This window comes from Ambystoma mexicanum, chromosome 2p (genome assembly GCF_040938575.1).
Source record: "Ambystoma mexicanum isolate Mex_15411 chromosome 2p, UKY_AmexF1_1, whole genome shotgun sequence".
Taxonomy (NCBI): domain Eukaryota; kingdom Metazoa; phylum Chordata; class Amphibia; order Caudata; family Ambystomatidae; genus Ambystoma; species Ambystoma mexicanum.
Window position 1 is genome coordinate 740,797,637 of NC_090923.1, and position 26,562 is coordinate 740,824,198.

Consider the following 26,562-nt stretch of genomic DNA (forward strand, 5'->3'; position numbering starts at 1 on the left):
GCATGGTGCTGGCCGTATAACTCCACGTTGGAAATCCTCAACAAGCTCCATCCGGATTACTGCAGTGAACGCAGCGGGTAAGATAAAATTCGCTTCTCCTACCTAATCCTTGGCCCCTTTACTGACATTGCCACAGAACAATACTGGTATAAACCATGGCAATAAAGGGGCAACATTTAACACCCTGTCATGTGCCCTGCTCCGCATATGCAGCTGACATCGACCATTCTGATCAGAACAATAAATCCTGGTACATGCGGACTGGCGGAAGCCATTGATGCATGGGACAGCAGGCAGGGTGCTTAATGCTGCAGGGACCTGCAATTATTAAATAATATAACTAGCACAATAGTGGAGACGCTCTACAGAGACAACGTCTGATCCTGCATGATAGCAAGAATCCCTTTGACAACGTGGGAGAGCACAATCCATCCCACTATACGAAGTGAAGTGTACACAGAACACCTATTAGAAGCTGTAGTGTGGATACTCAGAACAGTCCGTGCAAGCAGGAGCACCGCCAGTTGCTCCGTGATACTGGTGCCTAGCTGGTGATACCTGGTGCCTTGCTGGACCAGTACATGGGGCCTCGTGACCTACCTCCCCGGCTGTACTCCATGAAAACATTGGAGTTTGGCCCCCTCGACATTGAGTTTGGTGGACGCTCCTGACTGGGCAAACTACTAGATACAACTTGACCCAGGAGAGATAACATAGAACTACTGAGCGATACATACCGGCCTAAACCCCGTTGCAGTTCCTCTCCCATCAGGACAGACACCGTCAGAACTGGATTGTGAAGAAGATCTCCCTGCCGTGCTCGGGGACTGTTGAACAGCGGATACAGTATCTTTTGCCAAACATGGTGGAAGGGCTTGATCACCATCGGGGCTACACATGCTTGGTACGAAGAGCCCATTAGAACGCATTGAATACTGCGTTTGAGAAACTAGGCAAGGATATATCCTACCACTGACACAGATCCGTGGATCACTTCACACAACCCACGGGGGAACAAATACAGAGACTTAACGATAATGACAAAAGGCACGGGTGCCAAGAAGAAGGGCCCGATGGACTTGTTTGCGAGTTCCCAGACCCCGGCAGCAACAGCGACTGCATCGCTGGCTGGAGACAGCCCATCAACATCCACGGGGAACCCCAGAGACAACCACCTACTCGCCACTATGCAGACCGGATTTCTATCCGTAAATGTTAAATTAGACGTCATCATGGCCAACATTGGGTCGCTCAAGGCGAAATTGGACACGAACGGGCCCGTATAGCAGAAACTGAGGCCAGGATAAGTGTGAACGCAGATAAAATCAACCAGAATGACCGCGACATTATACAGTTGAAAGGAGAACTCCACAAGATGTGTAGTAAGTGCGAGAATCTGGAGTCCAGATCCAGAAGGCACAATATCCAAATAGTTGGAATCGCAGAATCCTTGTGTAAAGGCCCAATGGAAGTTAATGTTGAAGCCCTCCTAAAGTCCCTGTTTTGCACTACATCGTTTTCCGATCACTTTTTGGTGGAAAGAGCCCATCGCACCCTAGCCCCAATGCCTAAACCGTGGGCTTCGCCCCGCACCATTATTGCTAGGATGCTCAATTATAGAGACAGGGACTTGATCCTCAAAATGGCCAGAGAGATGGGAATGCTACACTACAAGGGAAACATCCATATCTACCCCGACATTGCCGCAGAAGTGCAGGCTCAAATGAGCTCATATGAACAAGTGAAGAGACCACTCCGGCTTTGCCAAATCCCATATGCGCTGATTTTCCCAGCTAAACTGTAGATGCAGCACGGAGGCAGAGTGCATTTCTTTGAGAACCCTACGGCAGCCATGGACTACAGTGAAGCCTCGATTCCATTACCACCCTGTGATCGTGGAGCAGATCAGAACATCAGCCCGCGGCCCAATGATGACAGGTTAGACCCAACAGACGGAATGCTGTAGATTGTCATATCCTTTATATTTGTTGAAAAGTAATGTATATGGGTGGCACCGGTATATAAATGTGAGTTAATGCCCGGTCAGTGGCAATCAGTTGTGGCAGACATGAAGCTGCAGCATACGCACCTCAGGAAGGTTCCAAAAGTTAATAGGAGAAAAATCATCTTGTTGGGGTCGATGGTGGGGCGAGGGCATGGGTTGTTAAACAGCCAATTCCTGATTAACCTGAAGCGTGGGAGGTATGGTTGAAGGAGGCCAGCCGAGTTGGGGGGTGTTCAAAGTTTTGAAAGCAATGGTCTTGTTGCTAAGAACAGTATGATATATATGAGTGCAGGTAATGATAGTGGCAAATATGGGAAATGCAAATGGCACATGTTAGGGAGAATTCTCCTTCTAGGGCTAATTTCCCTCACCTAGTGAGTCCCCTAGCAGCTTTGCTGGATGTCTGGAGTTTGTTTTTTCCACCTGGTAAGAGTGTACATCCTTTTTCCACTCTTACATGGGTTTTGGCCTATGTGTTTTTACTCATTGTGTGATCTTGGGCACTGGAGCACACCACTCCAGGTGCCCCTGTTCTTGTATGGTTTACACAGCACCTTTAGTGCAGTAACCCAGGGTTGTCTTTAAGACTTCCTTCTGACTCCATTTCGCTGGGGCTGACTACTGTCCGCCCCCCCCCCCCGAGAAAGGTAAAGTTGCCATTTACTTTACATAGTCATTTTTACCACAGACCCAGTACACCCCATCTTACATGGAGTACTGGAAAGGGCTAATCTGTACCCCTTTTCTGTCTGTACCTCCCTGAGCATTGCTTTGCTCTTTTTTATTATTTAGACTTGGTTGGTGGCAGGGGTATCTGCCCTAACTTTTCTACCGTGATTATATTAGATAAACGTGTTACTGTTCTTGGCTATTATATTAGCCACGAACATAAACCCGCTTGACCAAATCGTCTTTCTTTTGGCTCTGGTTAGGTTTATTCGCCATTTCTTTTTGTTAAAGTCCTTCTTGTGTTTTTTCTTTGCGCGGCAAACTAGGTTCGCCTTCTTTGTTCACTGTCTTTTGGCGGGCTTCTGCAGAGAATCCCTCCTCTTGGCGCCTGGGTGTCTAGGTAGACTGAATGTGGGGAAGGGGTGTAGTCACCCCCTGCACAGGGTATCCTAGGAAACCCAAGTCGCACTTTGCCATGATTGGCTGAGGTGTTTGTCCCGGCTGGACAACCCCCCTGCTGCGTGATTGACAGCCAGGCTGATTGAATGGGGGTTTTGCGCATAAAAGGCAGGTCTCTTGGGCTAGAAGTCAGAGTCGCCTCTGGAACTACAAGGAACCGAAGAGAAGCGGAGAGAACGACGGCTGCTGCAACTACCCCGTCCCGGTGAAGCCCTGCTGCAGTCCTGAGCTATCTACCCTTCGACGACTAAGAGGAGATCCAGTCCGGAGTCTTCTTCCCTTGAGCCTGGTGGGGATAACCAGCTCATCTTCTTCAGCCAGAGATCTCCGCCGTGGTCGAAATCGCTGCACACTGCTGTAGTGGTCCGGATAGCCACCTGCCGAGCCTCTCCTGTTTTTAAGGAGCGCACCTTTTATTTGTTGTTGCTGCTGCCAGCTTCATCCTGTGTGGTGCAGACCCCCTTCAGACGTCCTCCTTCACAACGAAGCTCCAGGAATCGTGGGTCTGCGGGAAACCAACAGGAACAACTGCCAGGGCACCAGCTGCATCATTGGAATAAGGTACTGTGCTCTACTCGAGGAAACTGGGTGAATCCCTTTTTCTTCATCCTCAAAGCTTGCCCTTGTCTTCCCTCCTTCTTATAACTTTTGCTTCCGAACATTGACAATATCAAAGTACTCCTGGTTACACTGAATCGTGATCTTCGGCAACAGGTCTCTGGTGTCACTTAACCCGGCCTCCGACCCTTTGACTTTTGAATTCCTGTTTCTGAGTGTTTCTCGATACTGTCTGCCTAACCTTAATATTGCCTATATATCGGCCCTCCTTTTCGCACTGGCCATGGAACCACTGGCCCAATGGCTACGAGATACGCAAACTTGGGATGGCATCCCTGGAGGAACAGAATGGAAAGACAGAGTCTCACTATATGCGGATGACCTACTGATATACTTCCAACACCCTAAAACAGCATGCCCAGTAGTAACAAAGCTACTGCAGGAATACGGAACATTCAGAGGGTGAACCGATCCAAATCTACATTGTTCGCTTTGAATCATCTTGGAAACAAGACCCCTGAGCCCTGCCCATACAAAGTCGCGCATGAACAGTTCCGATATCTGGGTGTCCAGATCACAAGAAATCTCGACGACTACACATTGAACAACCTACAACCTATTACGGACAGGTTCACAAAGGTTGTGCAACATTGGAAGTCCCTACCCTTGACCCTTTTAGGGCGCGCTGCACTGTTCAAGATACTAACACTTCCACGGTACTTGTATGTACTACAGGCTGCTCCACTGCACATACCGACCAGGACGTTCCAGGAGATAGATCGTGTGCTCAGGCAACTACTGTGGGGAGGCGGACACCCGAGAATAGCCCTTCAAACATTACAAAGGTCAATTTGGGAAGGAGGCATCGGTCTACCAAGATTGCAGACGTACTGTTGGGCCAGCCAGATGGCGATAATAAACAATGCTTTACACGCCAACCCAACACTACCACATGTGAGAACGTCCCGCCCCATGGAACTGTACGCAGGAACATGTAGAGCAGCCCCTAGAGACATGACCTCACATATACCACGCATCTGGGCAGACTCACATACCTTTATAGGCTGGGGGGACAAAATCACTCCACTACAGCCATTGTGGAATAATATGAACCTCTCTGAAGTAACTAAACTACCGAAATGGCCAGCGTGGAAGAGACATGGTATAGAAAAAGTACAGGACATTCTGGAGGAGGGAGTCGTAACACCTTTTGATGAACTAGTCTCGACCTTCGGCCTTCCGGAAACAGAGAGATACCACTACACACAGCTTCGGCATGCTCTACAGCAGTACCTCCCCGCCCTCTCCGACATGGCAGACTCTACCCCACTGGAGAGGAACATAGTGTTAGACCATATTCCAGCCAAAGTCACTACTGTCATGTATAGTGTCATCACCTCCTTTGCCACGCCAGAACTGGAGCGACTAAAGTTGAGATGGGAAACTGACGTAGGAGAAATTATGCCTGAAGACTGGGTCCAGATCCTAATGTACCCCAGGGAAGTCACCATATCAACCAGACTACGCCTAGTGCAACTGAAGATACTACACAGGATTTATTATCCGAGATTAGCCCTGTACCAGTGGGGCAAAATAGCTGAGCCCAACTGTCTACGATGCCGGGAGGAGGGTGGAACCTTCTTTCATATAATGTGGGAATGCCCGGTGATCTGTCAATACTGGCAGCAATGCTGCGATGTGCTGTCGAGGGTACTGCACCAGACGATTCCCAGAGAGCCCAAACTCCTGATACTGGGAGTAGACAGCGAGATAGACTTGTCAAAATATGAGAAACTGTGTCTCATGACTACAACAGCAATATGCAAAAGGAACATAGCACGCCTATGGGGAGCTGCGGAACCCCCGCAAGTGGAGCAGTGGATAAATGATGTAGAAATTTTCATCGCGATGGAAAGGAGGGTTTACAGAGCCAGGGGCTGCCCTGAAAAAGCAGATAAAGTATGGCAGCGCTGGGAAGACAAGATGTGACCTACTGAACCTCTAATATCATGATATCAGGTATCAGGAGTTGTGGACATTACGGCAAGTAACTTGTTACTGTGCCAAAACCCATTACGCCGTGTATCGGAGGTTAAATGAAAGCATGTAGTATGTGTCCCATATGAATGTTTTTCTTTTTCCATCCAATGTTACTTTTTATTTCTATTATCGTTAGTATTGTCATTGTCTAAATGCTGGCCACAGGGAGCCCAGCGGTTGTATGTTATAAAATCAATAAAAATGTGTTATTAAAAATAAAAATATTGCCTATGATTTTTGCCTCCAACTCCCTATGGGTATCTCGGGTGCTAAGTGTGTTTTTGCCCCAGTAGCATTTCATGTCACGGATAAGTGTTTATTGAGTAGACCGAACTGTCAAAAAGTGATTGCAACCGTATCCGCGGTATTGTGTTTTGTTCATAACACCGGTTCATTCAAACACAGGGTACTTACCTTGAGACATACTGTACAAAGTGAATTGGTTAGTTGTAGTATATTTAACGTGTGGTTTTGTTTAAAGTTTAATAGAGGTGTTGTGTTTATAACTGTTGGTTTAAAAATAAATGTACTTATATTTTTTACCTGAAACCTTGAGGCAGTGTTTGCTTGAGCCACAGTAATTGTGGTCCCTTTGTGTAATCTCTGCTACTGCTCATATACTCTTGAGATAAGCCTGGCTGCTCTGCTACTGCTACCACTATAACTTAGTAGTACAGGCTTGTACCAAAGTTAGAACTTTTATTGCCACCTGTGGTCTTAATTGTGTGTAGTGGTCCCTAAGGGCACTGCACAGGATTCTGCCTAACAGCACACAACACATTTATGGCAAAGGGCTGAAAATTAAGCTATTAACCTGGAATGCCCACCGAATATTAGCGGATTCAAGTGGCCACCAGTCCAAGTGTGCTACCTGGGCATCATAGTGTCAAGAGAACGGCAAACATGATATGCTGATAATCGTGAAACTTACCTACAGCTGATGGCTGTGAAGCTACAACTGTGGGCTAAACTTCCTGTATACCTCTACGGATGGATAGCACTCCTGAAAATGGTGGTCCTTCCCAAACTCTTATATTATTTTGGCAATGTCCCCGTGTGTCCAGGCAGGGTATTCTTTAACAAACTCCAATCCTTAGTCACCACGTTTGTTTGGGGAGCTGGCGTCGCAAGGATGAAATGGGATAAACTGGCGGAACCGTATACGAGTGGTGGCCTCGCTGCACCTGATTTCGAGCTCTATTATTTAACTGCACACGCCCAATTTGCTAAACATTGGTTTGACCAAGATGACACAGCTACACGCATACCACTGGAGAGATCTGCAGCGTCCACCACTGAACTCCGCTCTCTTATATTCAGCACATGCCAAAAGATTCCTGTAGATTCAACCCGGTTAGTGTCACTGTCCAAGCTTGCTTGAAAATGTATAAAAGAATCAACATGGATCAGAATCAATTGACAAAGGCAAACAAACCGTAAAATATACCCAGAAAAACCTAACTTCACAAGAGAGAACAGCACTACAGAACCTAAAAAGAACAAAGACCTTGTCATAAAAGAAGCAGACAAAGGGGGAAATATCATAATGAATAGATCTGACTATATTCAAATGGCAAAAAATAATTTAGCCACCCCCAATTGTTACGAGAAACTACTTACCCAAGTTTGTCCAACGTACGGCCCGCGGGCCACAATGCGCGCTCCAGGCTATTTCATGGGGCCCACGAGGCCATAGCCTGGTTTATTTATTTGCTCAATGTTTGTCGGATCCGTGGACCCGATAAATTTATTTCAGCAATGCTGGTCTGACCCAGCATTGCAGAAATAAAATAATTATTCGGGTCCACGGACCCGACAAACATTGAGCAAATAAAGAAACCGGGCCGTGGCGAGTACTGTTACTGCCTCTTATGCCCCCTTGGAGGGGGCACCAGAGGCAGTACAGGCCATGGCCTGGTTTATTTTTTATTTTTTTTCAATGTTGTCGGGTCTGTGGACCCGAATTCTGGGCCATGGCGGAGGACTGTTACCGCCTCTGAGGCAGTCACATGCCATGGCCTGGTTTATTTATTAATTTGTATGGATGTGGATGTCCTGTGAGTGCGCTGCTTTCCCTAAGTGTTCTGACTTGAGTGTCGTGTAGACCGTTGATACCTCCGTCCCCAAGTGACGCACAGGGGAACCAAAAGAACACCGCTGTGCGACCTTTGGAGCCACAGGTGGGAGATGTTGCTTCCCGGATCCACGGAACCTCAGGAACACCGATGCTGCTGCAGAAAGAATGGGGTTAAGTACCAGGTAAATACAATAGAATACAAGAATCACAGGGTCTGAATAATCTTACCTATCTGGTGTTTGGAAAAACCCGGCAGACCTATTGAGGGAGGTTCGAGACTCAGATGAGAGGCAGTCCCCAGAACAACGGGGACCGGAGTCACACATGGATACAGGACAGCCCACCTGAACCAAGGGCTGGAGGCGTAGCGTGAGTCCCCAAAAGGCAATGGCGTAGTGAAGACAAACAAAGTTCAAAGGGATGATCCGAAGGCAGGTGAGGGACGGGCCGAGGTTCAGCGATGAGTCAACAGTTCCAAGCAAAGGTACAAAGGATAATCCGAGGGAGTCCAGGTGAGTGATCCAAAGTCAAGGTAAACAGTAGAGCAGAGTCCAGACGTAGCGCCAAACAGAGTCGAAAGACAGCTGAGAAGCGGTCAGTGCTCCGTGCATCAAGAGTTATGTACTGTGCGCTTCCGGGTCACGTGACGCCTTCCATCGTCACGTGGGAAACGCCGCTCTGAATCACGTGAGCGGACGACTGTTCGATGTGGAAGCGTTCTGCCGCCCCTTCTGCTGTGTGCTCTCCATGGCAACTGCCAATGCAGGAAGGGCTGCAACCTGGCACGTACAATTTACCCGGTACGGAGCTTTCGGTCCTTTGGGGCAACCAAATCACGTGAGTCTCGAAACCTGGGGGGAGTAGTGTGGGAACCCGGGGAAGGTGTTGTGGAGGTGCTAGCAGTGTTCTGATGTGCAGACGAGTGTCTAACATAGCCCCCCTCCCAACGGCCCATGACCCCGTGGGCAGGACGGGTGATCCCGATGGAACTGGTACACCAACCGAGGAGCGTTAACGTCCAGGGCGGAAACCCAAGAGCGCTCCTCCGGGCCATAAACCGTCCAGTCCACCAAATACTGGAGTCCACCCCTAAACCAACGGGAACCCAGAATAGCCCAGACCTCAAAGACATCAGGGGAGGCCAGGGACACCGGGGCCACCGGGGCACAGAGACGGGAGGAATCAGGGCAAGGCTTGAGAAGGGAGACATGAAAAACGGGGTGGATGCGGCAAGCGCTCGGGAGAACCAGGCGAAAAGCCACTGGATTCACAACCTGGGAGGTCACATACGGCCCAATAAAGCGAGGCAGAAGTTTCTGACAACCAACCAGGCGAAGGTGACGGGAAGACAACCACACCCGGGAACCCACCGCAAGGGGAGGAGCAGCCAAGCGCTTGCCATCAGCACGGGACTTCATGGAGGCCTTTGCTTCAGTAAGGTGGACCAGAGTACGAGCATGAACAGCAGACAGATCCCTAAGACAAGCTGTGGCCGCAGGATTCAAAGAGACAGAAGCGTCAGGGACGGGCAAGACCTTGGGGTGTTGGCCATAGAGGGCGTAGAAAGGAGAGAGACCCGTAGCAGAGTGAGCCGCGTTGTTGTAGGTGAACTCGGCAAGCCGTAAAACACTCAACCAGGAGGACTGCTGCTGTAAGATAAGGCACCGGAGATACTGCTCCATAGATTGGTTCGTCCTTTCAGTCTGCCCATCAGTCTCGAGGTGATAGGCCGAGGAGTACCTGGTATCGATGCCAAGCAGCTTAGTCAAAGCTCTCCAAAAACGAGACGTGAATTGGTCAGAGATAAGGACAGAAGGGAGCCCAAACAACGAGAAAACTGATTCGAAAAACAAGTCAGCCGGGGCCGAAGGGTTCCCCTTACAGGGGACAAAGCGAGCCATTTTGGTGAATGTATCCACCACCACCCAGATGGTATCAAAACCCTGCACCCTGGGGAGATCGGTCACGAAATCCATAGTCAGTGTGTGCCAAGGTCTTGGGGGTACCGGTTACGGAAGCAGCAGGCCAATTGGGCGACCCCTTCGGTGTTTGGCTTGAGCGCAAACAGAGCAGGAGTTGACATAACATTCCACGTCGCGCTTCATAGAGGGGCACCAGCGCTTTAGGAGATCCATGGTACGCTCCTGGCGAGGATGGGCGTTAAAGGGGTCATCATGAGACCATTCAAGGGACAGGTTATGGGTGTCGGGCGTGGGAAGAAACAAACGATCATGCAGAAAGGCAAGCCGTCACAATACACCGGATCCCAATCCCGCAGTTGGTCAGAGTGACTGCTCGTCCATGCTCGCACAGAATCCAACAATGAGAGAAGGGAGTACAGAGACAGATCACGTGACTCTTGCCTAGAACAGTATCAGGGAAGGTTGGCAACGAAACCCCACCCGGAGAGCGTGACAAGGCATCCGCTTTTCCATGAGTGACCCCAGGACGATGAGTGATGTGAAAGTCAAAGGCGGAAAAGAAGCGATGCCACCGGACCTGTCTGCTGTTGATGCACTTCAGGGAGGCCAAGTCCTGCAGGTTCTGATGATCGGAGTAGACAGTGATTGGATGCCTAGCCCCAAGGAGATGATGGCGCCAGACACGAAAGGCGTCCATGACAGCCAGAAGTTCCTTCTCCGTTACAGTATAATGGGCCTCAGTACTGGAAAGCTTGCGGGAGTGGTATGCCACCGGGTGCAACTTGCCCGTGGTCGGACAGGTCTGAGACAACACCGCACCGAGGGCGAAGGAAGAGGCGTCCGCCTCGACTATGAATGGGAGTTCTGGATGAGGGGTGCTGAAGGATCGGTGCGGTGGTGAAAGCGGTCTTCAGAGCCTCGAAGGATTCCTGATGTTCCTTCCACCACTGATAGGGTACCTGAGGGCTAGTCAGAGCCGTGAGTGGGGCCACAATTGTAGAAAAGGACGAAATAAAGCGCCTGTAGAAGTTGGCAAAACCCAAAAAGGCCTGCAAGGCTTTGAGCGTCTGAGGTATCGGCCATTCTAGGACCGCACTCATCTTGGATTTGTTCATGGACAGGGCCCCAGGGGTGATGTGGAAGCCCAGAAACTCAACAGACGTTTTATGGAACTGAACATTTCTCGGGTTTGGCAAACAGCGAATGTTTCCTTAGACGGGATAAGACCTCCCTGACATGCTGCACGTGGTCATCAAGATCTCAAGAAAAGATCAGGATGTCGTCCAAATAAACAACCATGTACACGTCCAGAATGTCCCTGAATATGTCATTCATAAAACGCTGGAACGTGGCCGGGGTGTTGCATAGGCCAAAGGGCATGACTAGGTATTCGTACAACCCGTAACGGGTGCAAAAGGCAGTTTTCCACTCATCGCCCTCGCGGATGCGCACTAGGTTGTACGCGCCCCGAAGGTCCATCTTGGTAAAAACGGAGGCATGGGATAAGCGGTCCAGGAGGGGGGGTGATCAAAGGGATTGGATACCTGTCCTTTTTAGTGATGGCATTGAGGCGCCGGTAATCCACACTAAGACGTAGATCCCCCTCTTTCTTGGGAACAAAGAAAATAGGGCTTGCGGCTGGTGAAGTAGAGGGGCGGATGTGGCTTAGTCGTAGGGCGTTCTGGACATACTGCTTCAGAGCCTGTTCTTCCGAGGGGGACAGAGAATAGATCCTGCCCGAAGGAACGGCAGAACCCGGGATTAGTTCAATCGGGCAGTCATATGGCCGGTGTGGGGGGAAGCACCTCGGAAGAACCGCGATCGAACACTGATTCGAATGCCTTGTACTCAGGGGGAATTCCGCTAACCACCCCTCCAACAGTATGGGAATCCACAACTATTGATCCACCGTCATTCAATGTGAGATGAGCGAGAGCTCCCAGGGCCCGTGATGGGGTATCTGCTTCCTGATGGGCTGGGAGACAATAGTTCTGGCAGATATCTGACTCAAATCGGACCGTGCCTGTTTGACAATTAATGAGAGGATTGTGCTCACGCAACCAGGGTATCCCTAATATGATACCGAACTGGGGTGTGGTAATCAGGTCAAAACTTAGCGTCTCTGTGTGAATGTCTTGTATAGGCAATAAGAGGGGGGCAGTTTGGTGCCTAATGGGACCAGAGACTAGGGCAGTGCCGTCTACAGCCTGAACCGGTTCGGGTCGGGTTTTCACCACTTAAGGCAGATTGAGAGAATGGGCAAAGGCAATGTCTACGTAGTTCCCCGTGGCACCAGAGTCGATGATGATCGTGACTGTGTGGGAGATACCCGCAGAGGGACAAAGAGTGGCCTGTACAGAGATGGGCTGAACACGAGCAAAAGCAGGAGAGGCACCCGGAGATGAGGACTGGAAGCTCGACCTGGTCTCCGGGTCTAGGGTCGAGCTGTCCGAAAAATCTGGGACTTCTTGGGACGTCGGGGCATTCCTTAACATATTGTCCCGTGATGCCACAATAAAAGCATGCATTATCCACCCTCCTACGTTCTCTCTCGGATGTTGTGATGGGACTACGTAACCCTCCCACTTGCATGGGTTCCTCAGTGCTGGAGGCGGGAGTATTGACCGCTGTAGGGTGGTAAAAGCCCAACTCAGCCCTGCGCTCTGAGCGACGTGCATCTACCTGCAGGGCAAGATCCACTAGTTCTTGATACTGAGTGGGCACGGAGAGGACCACTGATAAGGCATCCTTCATTGGATTACTCAACCCTCTATAGAAGACGACCGCTCGCTTGCTTTCTGGCCATGATGTCTCAGCGATCAATTGGTTGAAGCGGGTGATGTAGTCTATCAAGGCCCCTCTGATCTGGGTTAGTTCTAACAGCTCCAGATCCCTGGATTGTGCCTTGTGTCGGGTGTCGAAGACTCGGGACATCTCGGTAACTAGCAGGTCAAAATCATAGAGAACCGGGCTATTGTTCTCCAGTAAAGGATTAGCCCAAGCGGCAGCCGTTCCGGCCAGGTGAGACACGGTAAAGGCCGCTTTAGCAGTGGAGTTGGGGAAGGCCAGAGGTCTGCACAGGAAGTGTAACTTGCACTGATTGATGAAGGTCCTGAACTTCTTGGGGTCGCCTTGGTAACGTTCAGGAGCAGCCAGGGGAGAAGGGGCTGGAAGGACCACCGGGGTTGGGGCTGGGGTACTTGCCACTGGAGGAGGCGTGGCTGGAGCGGCAGCATCCCCGAATTCAGAGTCTGCAGGGAGGGAATGCTGGACACTCTGTATGGAATCTAACCTTTGGTGAATCACGGTGTTTGTGGCGGCCATATCTGCCCTTAATATTGTAATTGCCTGTACTAAAGCAGCTTTGGGTTCTTCTGTGGACCCCTGCATTGTTCAACACGACTATACAGCTTCTCAGTCTGTTCTGACTTGAGTGTCGTGTAGACTGTTGATACCTCTGTCCCCAAGTGACGCACAGGGGAACCAAAAGAACCCCGCTGTGCGACCTTTGGAGCCACAGGTGGGAGATGATGCTTCCTGGATCCACGGAACCTCAGGAACACCGATGCTGCTGCAGAAAGAACGGGGTTAAGTACCAGGCAAATACAATAGAATACAAGAATCACAGGGTCTGAATAATCTCATCTATCCAGTGTTTGGAAAACGCGGGAGACCTAGTGAGGGAGGTTCGAGACTCAGATGAGAGGCAGTCCCCAGAACAACGGGGACCGGAGTCGCACGTGGATACAGGACAGCCCACCTGAACCAAGGGCTGGAGGAGTAGCGTGAGTCCCCAAAGGGCAATGGCGTAGTGAAGACAAAAAAAGTTCAAAGGGATGATCCGAAGGCAGGTGAGGGACGGGCCGAGGTTCAGCGATGAGTCAACAGTTCCAAGCAAAGGTACAAAGGATAATCCGAGGGAGTCCAGGTGAGTGATCCAAATTCAAGGTAAACAGTAGAGCAGAGTCCAGACGTAGCGCCAAACAGAGTCGAAAGACAGCTGAGGAGCAGTGAGTGCTCCGTGCATCAAGCGTTATGTACTGTGCGCTTCCGGGTCACGTGACGCCTTCCATCGTCACGTGGGAAACGCTGCTCTGAATCACGTGAGCGGACGACTGTTTGATGCGGAAGCGTTCTGCCGCCCCTTCTGCTGTGTGCTCTCCATGGCAACTGCCAATGCAGGAAGGGCTGCAACCGGGCACGTACATTGTACCCGGTACGGAGCTTTCGGTCCTTTGGGGCAACCAAATCACGTGAGTCTCAAAACCTGGGGGGAGTAGTGTGGGAACCCGGGGAAGGTGTTGTGAGGTGCTAGCAGTGTTCTGATGTGCAGAGGAGCGTCTAACACTATGTTGCCAACCTCTGAACCCTGAAAAGTAGATGTATGCATGCTTGACATGCGGCCAACTTTGCACTAGACCTGCAGATGAACTTAACTGGTCTGCTATTAAATCTCAGTTACCAGTTTAATGGTATCCACTACCGAATAATTGCTCATTTGACTATAGCCAATATGATAGCTCATTGGGTTGAGCGCTCACTGATGCGATGTGTGTGCTTTCAGCTTTCAGCATTACTTTTAACTTCTCTATGTTGTGGAATGCTTTGTGCTCCTTCAGGATATTTGGCACACGCCAATGCCTCTTCAGGCGTAGTATGTGGAAAGGTGCTTTCTCTGAAATCATCCTGAGATACACAGGGTGTATTGTTCAATACAAGAGTCTTTTCAGCCGAAAGATGGATTTTGATTCTCCTCTTCTGACCCTGTTCTGCTATTCCTTCCTCTTCTTGTCGCACATCCTACGAGAATAAGGGCCAGCATTTATCTCTTGCTATCTGAATTGGTTCTGTTTGCTTCAAATGTTTTCCATTAATTTAGTTTGGTGTTTGATGGAAAATTGAAAGGTTGCATTGCTAGGCACATTTTTCCCATCGCTGCGTCTTTCTACTTAATTTAAATGACAAAATCATTGCTAACAAAGTGGCGTGGCGTGTTGTGTAGGGGAGGCATGGTATCACAAGTATAACACGTACACAATAGGTACAATATGAAAAACATTTATTTAAGTTTTCTGGGGTTGGACAAACTCCTACTTTGCCCTATGACTAAGATGGGAGTAGTCTTCAATTGGGTTCACCTTTGGGTGATCAATTTTCCACATTTTATATTTTGAATGGGATTATGCTTCTTTCATTACCACAGAAGTAATGAATTTGTATTACAGAGATAAGCTGCCATATTTATTGGGCACAACTGCACAGGCAGCTTCAATCAATAAGTTGGCATATGTATTGGGCATACTGCACATGCTCAGCATCAATCATGCTTTGTATAGGACAATGCTGGCCTAAATTGGGAACAACCAGCATAGACATGTTGCTACAGAGGCATATTTTGGGCACAACCAGCATGCCAATGTGTTACATCAGTGACAGTGCTGTCTTACACTGTGGACACATTGATCATTAAAATGTGTTGTGCTCTACAATGTTCTTGTCTGCTGTTGGTGATATGGAATGTACATGTTCCCCTTTAGAACTGATTGTAAACTTATGGCTTTTTGGCCACTTTTCCTGCTGTAAAATGCACCATTTCAGCCCTATATTTGAAAAAAAAATCTTCCCTAGATCGTTATAGCTCCCTCACTACGCTCGGTTGCCCCCACTATTTCAGAAAAATATCAACACACTGGAAGAAATCACAAGAAACTAACCTTTGATCACTGTCCCTGACGCCAAAAGCGATCTTTGGGACTGCATGGCTATCACTGCCTGTGATGCTATTGTGTCAAAGGTCACACACCATCGATTTTGAATATACTGTTTTTGGTGAGGGCGTTGACTTTTGGCTCGCCGGCCCACCGGGAGACAAAAAGTTAATGCTTCGGCCCCACATTCAAAAAGTTTGGACAAGCCTGTACTTACCAATCCCACCAAACGGATTAGTACAAGATTTGAAACCTCTAATAGAAGGATGGCACCACCAAGGGTTAATCACAGACGAGGAAAAACTACATCTTATTTCAAAACCAATACTGCCCACAATTTACTTCCTTCCAAAAGTGCACAAAAAAATTGAGAAATTCCCAGAAGGAAGGCCGATCGTAAGTGGCATATGTTGGGCAACAGGACCGCTTGCGGAATAAATTGACAATATTTTAAGACCCAAAGTGTGTAAAGTAAAAGCCTACTTCAAAGATACCACAGCAGCAATAAACATGTTGGAACAAATACAGTGGCAAAACAATTACTTATTGGCAACCCGTGAAAGCACTCTATACTTCGATTGGATACAATTTAGCTCTTGAAACAATGGACTATGTTTTCAAAGACAAATCAGCTTCACACTTTAACTATGTCTGCATGCTCAAGGAAATGTTAATGACAACACTGGAAAAAAATATTTTCATCTTCGACAACCAATACTTTAAACAAACAAAAGGTGTTGCAATGGGCGTGAAATATGCGCCAGCCCTGGCCATTGTAGTCATGGGCATGTTCGAAGATCTTTTCATTTTACCAATTTGACGCATACCAAATAATTAAATGGACAGGGTTCATAGATGTTTTCCTTATGAAACGGAACATCCCAAGAATTAGAAGACTTTCAACATCAAGTCAATGACAACCAATATGGATTAAAATTCATCGGATCAAGTAGTACAACTGAAATTAATTTTGTAGATCTAACGATTTTTGTATCGGGCAATCAGTTAAAAACCAAAACGTACAGAAAAGAAACCGAAGTGAACTCTACACTTTTTGCTACAAGTTGTCACCATCCACCAGTTATTAGGAACATCCCAAAGGGCAAATTCATACAAGCAAGACGCAACTGTGCAGAAACAGCCACTTTCAATGCAGAATGTACATTTTTAACTACATGATTCACTGCCAGAGGGTACCCTCAAAAAGCAATCGAAACAACCTGGAACAAGGCCCATAGAATGAATAGGCTACAAACCTTGACTCAAACAACCAAAGAAAAGAAACAAGACAAGATGGTTCAATTTATTACTACCTATTGTGCTAATAATCAAGATACTAAAAAAATCCTCAAAAGAAACTGGTACCTATTAAAACTGGATCCTCCCATTGGAGAATTTATTAAAGACCAGCCGACTATAATTTATAGAAGAGCAAAAACACTGAGAAGTAGTTTAAGCCCATCACTACTAACCGAGAAAGAAGGAACAGCAAAAACCTGGTTACACCAATCAGCTTCAGGATTCAGGAAATGTGGATTCTGATCAATTTGTGAATATGCAATGCCAAATAACAATGTGTTCAAGGACAAAAATGAAGTGAAAACACAGATCAAGGAACAAATCAATTTTCGTTCCAAGTTTGTTATATATGCCATTGTATGCACTTGCAAATTAATATACGTCGGGAGCACAATTTGTGAATTGAGAACACGAATTGGAGAACACATATCAGCAATCGGAAGTCAGGACAAGAACCTACCACTATCGGATCACTGGCAAAATCACCACCAATTACAAGACAAAAGAGAAATTAAATTAATTGGATTAAAAAAGATCAAAATGGGCAGACGTGGAGGAAACCAGGAACTACGGCTTCGCCAAGAAGAAGCAAAACTCATTTGCCACTTTAAGGCTGTAGAACGAGGCTTACATTCTGACCATGAAATTGTCTTTCTTGTGATGTATTGTATTGATTTGTTTGTTGAAAACATGTCAGTGATCTAATGAGAAAACTTTCAATGGAATCTGTAATACAACGTAACCAAGACAAGATGTACACAATAAATGACACCATAATGCATAGCGACAGAAACGTATAAATGCAACTTTCCATGATGTATTGTACTGCTTTTTAAATGTAGATCAGCAACCTAATACTGTGAACAATGCTAAATAAATTTGTGATAATAGAAGGTAAGACAAGGTGTCTATTATAACACCAGACTTGAACCACAATAACCATAATGCAGAGCGACACAAACAAAAATCTCCACTCTGAATACTGGAAGAAATGTGAATAGTCAATCATATGGTAAATATTGCACAATATGTGATACCAAGGGTTAATACACCAGACGTGAGACATTAACAAAATTACCCCTCCCCCAGTTTTGTTTAATTTAAAACCAAATGGGTAGGCCTCTAATATTCACAACATGATATATCCAATGATAATTTGTTTACAAAAAATGGCAAAATGACACGAGTGGATGAATACACTCCCAAATGTATGAACCAACTTGAGAAATACCAATTCGGAAAAAATTGGGTTGGAAATTCCCAAAACACCCCTAAACACGGCAAAACCCATCCCAAATCATGGCTGTCATTTGAAACTCAATGGAAAGGAAGGTTGGACTACCCATTGTCAAAGCCGGAGGCATATTAGCACAAACTCAACTACAGAGCGGCGCACCCTCACAACCGACGCTTGAAGCGAGAGTTCTACTTTTTTCAGGTAAGCCCTAGGGTCTGTAATAAGCCCACCTAGTAATGTGACCAATCACTGTTTGTCCCGCTTATCCAAGACCACGAAGTAATTAGAATGCTTGTGACATCACTGTCTGAAAAATAGAGCACGCCGAACCGTAACATTTAATAACGATATAAAGCGCGCCGAGTTAGAATTCTAAAATAACAACAAGCGCAATCCTCTAAACCATTGCATAGTATGGTTTATAGGAGATTGGCCCAACATGTATGATAAATTATCAACTGCGGGTTTTCAGATAACAAATTACGAGAAATACTTTGACAGCATGTATTGTAACAGATGGGACCATTTTCACCTAGAAAATACCAGGCATCGTTATAAATCACAAGCAAAAGCCCTATGGTAATGACAACCTTGGGATACTATACACTCTGTTTATTTTCTTATTAGGTGGGATTCAACCCCCTTAATTAAATAACACTGCAACAAAGCAGATTACCTTGGACCAACAACAAGGGTAAGAAATTTCATAATTTAACAAAATTACATTGTACATATGGTTCACAACTAGCATGTAATAGACAGAATTATGATATCAATCAATCAAGAACAAGAGTGACTGAACAACAAAAGACTACAAACAATAAATAAAAACAAAAATAAATTAAGCAGTGGGCCGAACCTCAAGGGAAAAGTAACCATGAAAGTTTAAGAGTGAAGGCGACCAAGATATCAGAATATAAAATTATGAAATCACAAACATGATGTAGGTTCTTGCTCAAATCAAAAGTGGAGTATGTTGTTGATATCATGTGTTTTCTTATTTCAATCCCCACTCGTCCCTATAACCGTATGAGTCTTCCCAATCCACGCGCACTACCCAGGACCCCAGCCTATTCTTGCTCTTTCTGTATGATTTATGGATATCACACCGTCTGTTTTATTATGGTCACAAATGGGAGACTTTTGGAAACATGTAAATCACTGTGGGTGTTATAATTGGCATACATGATATTGATCAGTATGTACAAAGGTTCATAACAGTTTGTAATTACTTTCAATCTTTCTTTTGTTGTAAAATAGAAAAGCTCGGATTTGAAAAAGTCAGAGTTGAATGCCGAAACACGTCATCAGAAAGGGCAAAACCACATATAAATATCCTATGCACAAACTGGATTGGAATCTTTATTTACCCAAACTGAGAAGGGAAAATTTTGTCATGGGAGGAAACAAACAATTGGCGCAGAAAAAGGTGTAAGGACACACGTAATGTGAAAAATAAGCCTTGTGAAAGTACAATGTAATTATGGTTTGGCAAGGGCATTTACACATAATATCGGAAATGTTTAAATAAAAAGCAACTACAGGGTTCAATCAGTTCAGAAAGTGTAGGTACCTGTTCGCAGGGCGTCTGTCATGCCCTCACAGTCACAGCACTCATAATCCCTCTTTCCCTCCAGATCCCTGTCTTCTTCCATTTGTAAACCATACAGTGCATTGCTTCAGCACCAGGGATTCATACCCCCACCATTGTGCAGAAGAGGACATTACCTGATTACTTGAGGCGCCCTTGGCAAGTACATCGTTTACGGCGCTTCTGGCAGCTTTCACGGCACCTAATGTCAAGGAAGCGCGTCACTATGGCAACACGACACGGACGCGAGATACAGCGTTCCCTGCAAAAGCAGGATACGCGTGCTCTGTCGTCCTTGGGCCATGCTCGGTCTTCTCCTGGACACGCCTCCATGCTGACATGGTTCGGCACTGGTCACGTGATGCGTGCATCATCGTCACGTGGCGTCTTCTCCATGGCAATGCCATAAAACAGCAAATGTTTGCGCCGGTAGTCGCTTCTCAGCTGTTTTACTCGGCATTTGGTGTTTTCCTGTGTGTTTTGCTCGCATTGCTATTCTGTTTCTGGACCTGGACTACGTTACCTTGGACTACCTTTGCCACGCCTCTGTTCTGCTGTGTTGCTACGCCTCTGCTTTCTACAGATTCTTGACCCACGGATTGCCTCTGGATTACCCTTTTGTGCTTCTGCATCGAACCTCTGTACTTCAATCCCTCGTCCTTGGAACCCACATACCCTTTGGCTTCTGTTCCACCCTGACTGTCTTCCGGAATCCTCCTCCTTCCCTAGGTGCTTCCAGTGAAACTCTGTTTAGTCTGCCTATGTTACCAGGTGTTGTCCCCGGTCACTGCAGCATAGTTCACTGCGCGAACAGGGAACCTCATTTACCTTCCTCCCTTTGTTTTGTCCTACTAACTAACCCCGGGTAGGTGCTTGCCTTTATTATTTCTTCTGCTTGTTCACACCAAGTGGGTTGTTTGTCTATCACCTAACCTTGCACCTATCTTTGGAGCCACCCTGAGGACCCAATGTTCCTGTTCCTGCCACCTGTGGCTCTAATGATTGAACAGCAAGTTTTTGTATCTCGCTGTAGGATACTGTCACACTCACCTGAATTCTGCAGGAGCGATGGGTAACACCTCTGGTTCGGGTACTAGTTTCCCTGTTCTAGTGCTCTTCAGTGCCACCACGGTATGCCCGTGGAAACAACTGTTGGATTAGTGTTCTTTCTAGTTAGTCTGCTGTGCCACCGCCCCTTCCCCTTATGCAAGTGCCTGGTGTGTGTTCAATCGGGCTCACCTTGTATATTGATTTGGTGAGCTCTCCATCCTGAGCTATGCACGGGTGCGTGTTGGAGCTTACTCTAAACCAGTTGCGTCACTGGTTCTGTGAGAATTTATTTGTCCGGCTGTGTCTTTCACATGCAACTGTTCTCTTACATGTGTTTTCTTTCCTTTTCAGGTCGTGGGCTACTGTGGTTATTGCCTGCATGGATCGAGGAATCCTGACTGGCGACCTTGCAGGATTAGGTAAGTTTGCTTCAAAGTTTGTTGATTGCCTGTTAACTGTCTTTAGTCTTTCAGGATGGGGTGGGGGATAAGCCGTGCTACGTGGTGCCTCAAGTGGGAAAAGACGGCACGAGATTGGAGCTGCACGGGTAGAGAATGCTGCGATGAGGCGTTCTCAGGTAAGCTTACCACTGCTGCGACGCTGGTAGGACTGGAGCGAGCGATGCGGCGGAATTCAAAAAAGAAGGGGCCGAGGGCTGAAGTTCCTGCAGGTAAGTGGCAGCGCGTAGCTGAACGAAGAGAAGGCGCCACGGGTTGGAGTTCTCGCAGGTAAGCTGTAGCACGTTGCAGAACGAAGAGGCAGAGCCGCTACTGAGCGAAGGTAAGGTGGCGTGTTGCCGAAGCTGGAGTTGAAGATACCTGGTAAGCAGAAGAACTCCAGAGCTGTGGTGAGTGTGGAAACAGAAATCACACGAAGCAAAGGATGCTGACTAGGTGTGGCTTATATAGGCAGCCACACCCAGAGACTAGGCCACACTTCACAGAATGGTCACAAGGAACAGGAAATGGAGCTTCCTATAGGAAGTGAACCTAACTAGTGTGATCCCTGTGCAATACTGTATTGTTAAGGTTGGATGAGGCCTCAGGAGACCCGTGTGTGTCTTGTGTGCCAGGCTCTTGCCCACATAACCCTAATCAGTCTGTTAGAAGAGGGCGAATGTTTGTTTGGGGGCTTGGTGCTTCTGACAGATACTTAGAGACAGAGGTATTCTTACTCTACGCGACCCAGGAGTTTTGACAGACTGAGAAGCCTCTCAATCGCCTAGCGTATGGATGCATCTGCCGGGGACCCGGTGGCTGCTCTGGTGCAAACCATTACGGTTTTACGTACCGACATGGCTGCTGCTGCGGCGGCAATCCATCCGTGTCTTAATCTCATTCAAACTTAATGACACGCTCTGCCCGCAGATCCAGAATTTGGGATCCTCCACCACAACCAGCTGCCCCTCCCATTGCTGCATCCACAACTCCTATTTTTGTGCCCACTCTGTTTTCCCTGGCTGCCCCGGAAAAGTTTCAGGGAGACCCACGCAAGTATCGACTTTTCTCAATCAGTGCAACCACCACTTCTTGTGCAGACCCCAGGCGTTTCCGGACGCAGCTACAAAGGCAGCCTTTACGCCATCTCATTTGGGAGGTATTGCCGCCACTTGGGCTAATCCAGTGCTTGAGAACAACAGTCCGGTTTTGTATGATTTTGATCTCCTAGTAGATGAAATGGCTAAGGTCTTTGACACACGACACAAGGCCCAGTCTCGGGATCTTGAGCTGTTAAATCTCTCACAAGACAAATCTTCGATTATTGAATATATCACGAAGTTCAGTCAGTTAGCTGTTGAAACCGAATGGCCTGAGAACAAGAAGGCTGCAGTGTTTTACAAGGGATTGAACGATGCTATGAAGGATGCCTTAGCCGTAGTTCCATCATTACCTGTGCAATATCACAAACTCGTGGATTTAGCAATACAGGTGGATGCTCAGCGGACGGAACGTAAATCGGAATCCGGTTTTGTAACTTCTCGGCCCCCTCTGCCCACTGAATCTTCTGGGGAACCAATGCAGATCAGAGGAATACGTAGCCCGATCACTGCCACCGAGAGAGAACGTAGGAGGGCAGCTAATGCTTGTTTCTACTGTGGTCTCAATGGGCATTATGTCAAAGAATGTCCCCGCCGACCTAAACTCAAAAACCTGGGTTTTCAGAAGGCTCGTCCCTGAAAATGGGGCACGGACGGGCTAAGATTCGACCCACTCAATGATCATGTCCACCTTCGGCAGCATGAAACCCATCTCAGTTCAGGCAGCTTTGTCCTACACTCCTGACACTATACACAGGGTTCATTTAGTCATTGATTCCGGTGCCACCAGAAATTGCATAGACCTCACTCTAGCGACCACTCTCATTCTCCCACTACAGAACAAAACCCGAACCAATACAAGCAGTGGACGGTACGTCCTTAATTTCAGGACCCATCAGACAGCAAACCGCCCCTTTGACCCTGGTGATTCAGGACACCCACAAGGAGGTGATATCTTTTGACTTAATTACTACGCTACAATTCGAACTCATTCTAGGCATCCTGTGGTTATGTGTCCACAACCCCGTTGCTGACTGGACTTCAGGTAATTTATTCTTTGAGTCCGCTTTTTGCCAGTCCGAATGGATTACCTACATGGACTGTTATGCATCTCCATCATAGCTCAACTTACTCTGGTTGATCCCTCACCCATCGATCTTGAGCCACCACATCACGTAGTGGGAACCATTGCATCAGGAATCCCTATTGAGTACCAAGACTTTCTAGAGGTCTTCGACAAAGGTTGCACGGAGGTTCTTCCACCACATAGAATCCACGATTGTCCTATTGACCTCCTAGCCGACTCGGTTATACCCAAGCGAAGTATATACTCATTGTCCCCCACAGATGAGCAAGCCCTCAGAGAATACGTGCAAACCGCATTACGACTTGGTCACATCCTCACCTGCTGCCAGTCCCATATTTTTCGTGTCAAAACGAGAGGGGGACCTGCATCCCTGTATTGACTACAGACATCTTAATGCCATCACTGTAAAAAATCATTATCCCATACCACTCATTGGTCCCCTGCTTGATCGACTAACCATGCATCCATCTACACCAAATTAGACCTTTGGGGTGCCTATAACCTGGTTCGAGTCTGCAAGGGCGATGAATGGAAAACGGCATTTTGCACAAAATACAGACTTTACGAATACACTGTCATGCCGTTTGGTCTGTGCAGTGCACCTGCCACATTCCAGCGGTTCATGAACAACATATTTAACAACATCTTGGATGTTTTCATCATAGTATATCTAAACAATATATTGATATACTCTCCGTCCATCCAGGAACACGTAATACATGTCTGTGAGGTGCTGTTCCGACTCAGGGCTCATTCTCTTTATGCTAAACCAGAGAAATGTCTATTTCATGTACACCAGGTAGATTTCTTGGGATTCCATATCTCCCCAGGGGGTTTGTCCATGAATACCTCCAAAGTCTGTGCTGTATTAGATTGGCCTGTCCTGGCCACTGTCAAAGCCCTTCAGTCATTTCTTGGTTTTGTGAATTTCTACAAACGGTTCATTGCAGGTTTTTCTTCTATCACAACAACACTCACTTCCCTCACCAGCCCAAGGGTGCAGTTTCTCTGGACATCCACACAACAGGAAGCTTTCGAAACACTCAAAACGGCCTTAACATAGGCACCTGTGCTTCAACATCCAAATTCTGGTCTCCCGTTCATTGTTGAGGCGGATGCCTCCTCTTGTGCTTTAGGAGCAGTTCTCTCCCAGACGTGCCCAACCACGGGCTGTTTGCCCCCTGTAGCCTTCCACTCACGTAAATTCACCACTGCAGAAATACATTATACTGTTACAGAAAAATAATAATTGGCTGTCAAAGACTCATTCCACGTCTGTAGACATCATCTCCTGGCAGCCGGCCACCAAAATGTTGTATACGCCGATCACCAAAATTGCCAAACCACATTTCTTCATTGAAATGTGCCAATAGCCGCCAAGTACATTGGCATCTGTTTTTCTCTGCATATGATTTCATAATTAAACACAGACCAGCAGCTAATCACTGAAAAGCAGATGCCCTGTCTCGGCCCCCAGGGGAGGGGGAGGTCATCTCTTCCCTCTTACCTAGAAACTCTATTTGACAAGAAACATGTAGTCTGCCTGTGCACCCCCTCACCTAGCCTTCTGTTTTCTGTACGGTGCTGGACAGCCCAGCATCCAGAACTAGTGCCAGAATGGGATCTGGTTTTACGGGACAGTTTACCTTTCTTTCAGGATAGACTGCATCTTCCTACTCCAGACGCACGTAGTCAGGCTGTGGAATGGTCCTATGATGCTCCCATCAGTGGTCATCTGAGGCAGAAACGTACCCTAGACTCGTTACAACGCTGGTGTTGATGGCCATCTATGAGGAAATACGTCACTCTCTATGTTAACACACAGTGCAAGAATCGGAAAGGTCGGCCAGTGGGATTGTTACAACCCTTAACTTTACCAGCCAGGCCGTGGCACACACTTACCATGGATTTTGTTACTGACTTACCCAGGGTGGGGAGTTTGACACAGTATGGGTGATAGTAGATTCCTTTACCAAGATGGCCCGTTTCGTTCCTTGCTCAGGGATGCCTTCAGCTCCCACACTAGCGGGTTTGTTCTTTCGCGAAGTCTTTTGTTTTTTTGGGTTGCCCACTGTTCTCATATCAGATCGGGGTTCCGAATTCACGTCTAGGTTCTGGCGGGCTCTCACCAAATTGCTTGGTATCGATGCCAGGTTCTCCTTTTCCTATCACCCTGAGACGGATGGGCAAACCGAACGTGTAAATCAGTCCATGGAACAATAGTTATGCTGTTTGTCCCCGCAGAACCAACAAACCTGGTATCAGTTGTTACATCTTGCTGAATTCTGAATTCGCTTATAACAATGCACCACACTCATCCACTGGTTCCTCCCCGTTTTATACCCTGTATGGCCAACACCCACATACAGTGCCTATCCCTGATCTCTCCATGTCAAAAGCCCCTACCGCTTCGGCTTGTGTTAGGGATTTGTCCCAGGTCCATGCCCAGACTCTCACAAATCTCAGAGACGCACAGGAGACCATGCGATGCGCTGCAAACAAAAAGCACTCTCCAACTCCTCCTTATGCACCTGGGGATAGAGTGTGGTTGTCCACCAGGTACCTACACATACCCGGATGCTGCAAGCTACTCCCCAGGTTCATCGGACCGTACAGAATAACCAAAGTAGTGAATCTGGTGGCTTTTCGCCTGTCCCTTCCTTCCAGCTGGCGCATCCACCCAGTGTTTCACTCTTCTCTGCTCAAGCCCTGCCCCGTTTCTACTAGAGTGGCCTGCCTCCGACTCCCATTATGCAAGATGTTCTTGGGGCTGAATATGAGGTCAGTGCTATCTTGGGCTCTCGGGTTACCAGAGGTAGTCTGTTCTACTTGGTTGATTGGTTGGGTTATGGTCCTGAGGAGAGGTCCTGGGAACCTGCTGATGCTGACCATGCCCCTCTTCTGGTATCCCCATTTCATAGGGCTAATCCCTCTAGCCCACAGGGTTGTGGGCCCTTGGGGGAGGGTGGGGGTCTGTCATGCCCTCACGGTCCCAGCACTCGCAATCCCTCTTTCCCTCCAGATCCCTGTCTTCTTCCATTTGTAAACCATACAGTGCATTGCTGCAGCACCAGGGATTCATACCCCCACCATGGTGCAGAAGAGGGCATTATCTGAGGCGCCTTTGGCAAGTACATCAATTATGGCACTCCTGGCAGCTCCCATGGCACCTAATGTCAAGGAAGCGCATCACTATAGCAACACAACGCGGACGCGAGATACGGCGTTCCCTGCAAAGGCAGGGTTCGCGTGGTCCGTCGTCTTTATATCACGCTCAGTCTTCTCCTGGGCACGCCTCCATGCTGACGGGGTGCGGCACTGGT

At 47.6% G+C, this 26,562-nt stretch overlaps 1 protein-coding gene across 5 annotated transcripts in view; it reads left to right on the forward strand.

The window, feature by feature from the left end:
* The window catches only part of LOC138566737 (protein FAM98A-like), a 702,281-nt gene that overhangs the window by 188,965 nt on the left and 486,754 nt on the right, over window positions 1-26,562 (forward strand). For 2 of the 5 annotated variants that reach the window (XM_069644365.1, XM_069644367.1), the window contains exon 2: window positions 20,967-21,034. The exons of the other annotated variants lie outside the window; for them this stretch is intronic. In XM_069644365.1, the coding sequence (XP_069500466.1) occupies window positions 20,967-21,034 (68 nt within the window). The remainder of the gene's footprint in view (window positions 1-20,966; window positions 21,035-26,562) is intronic. 5 annotated transcript variants of the gene reach the window in all.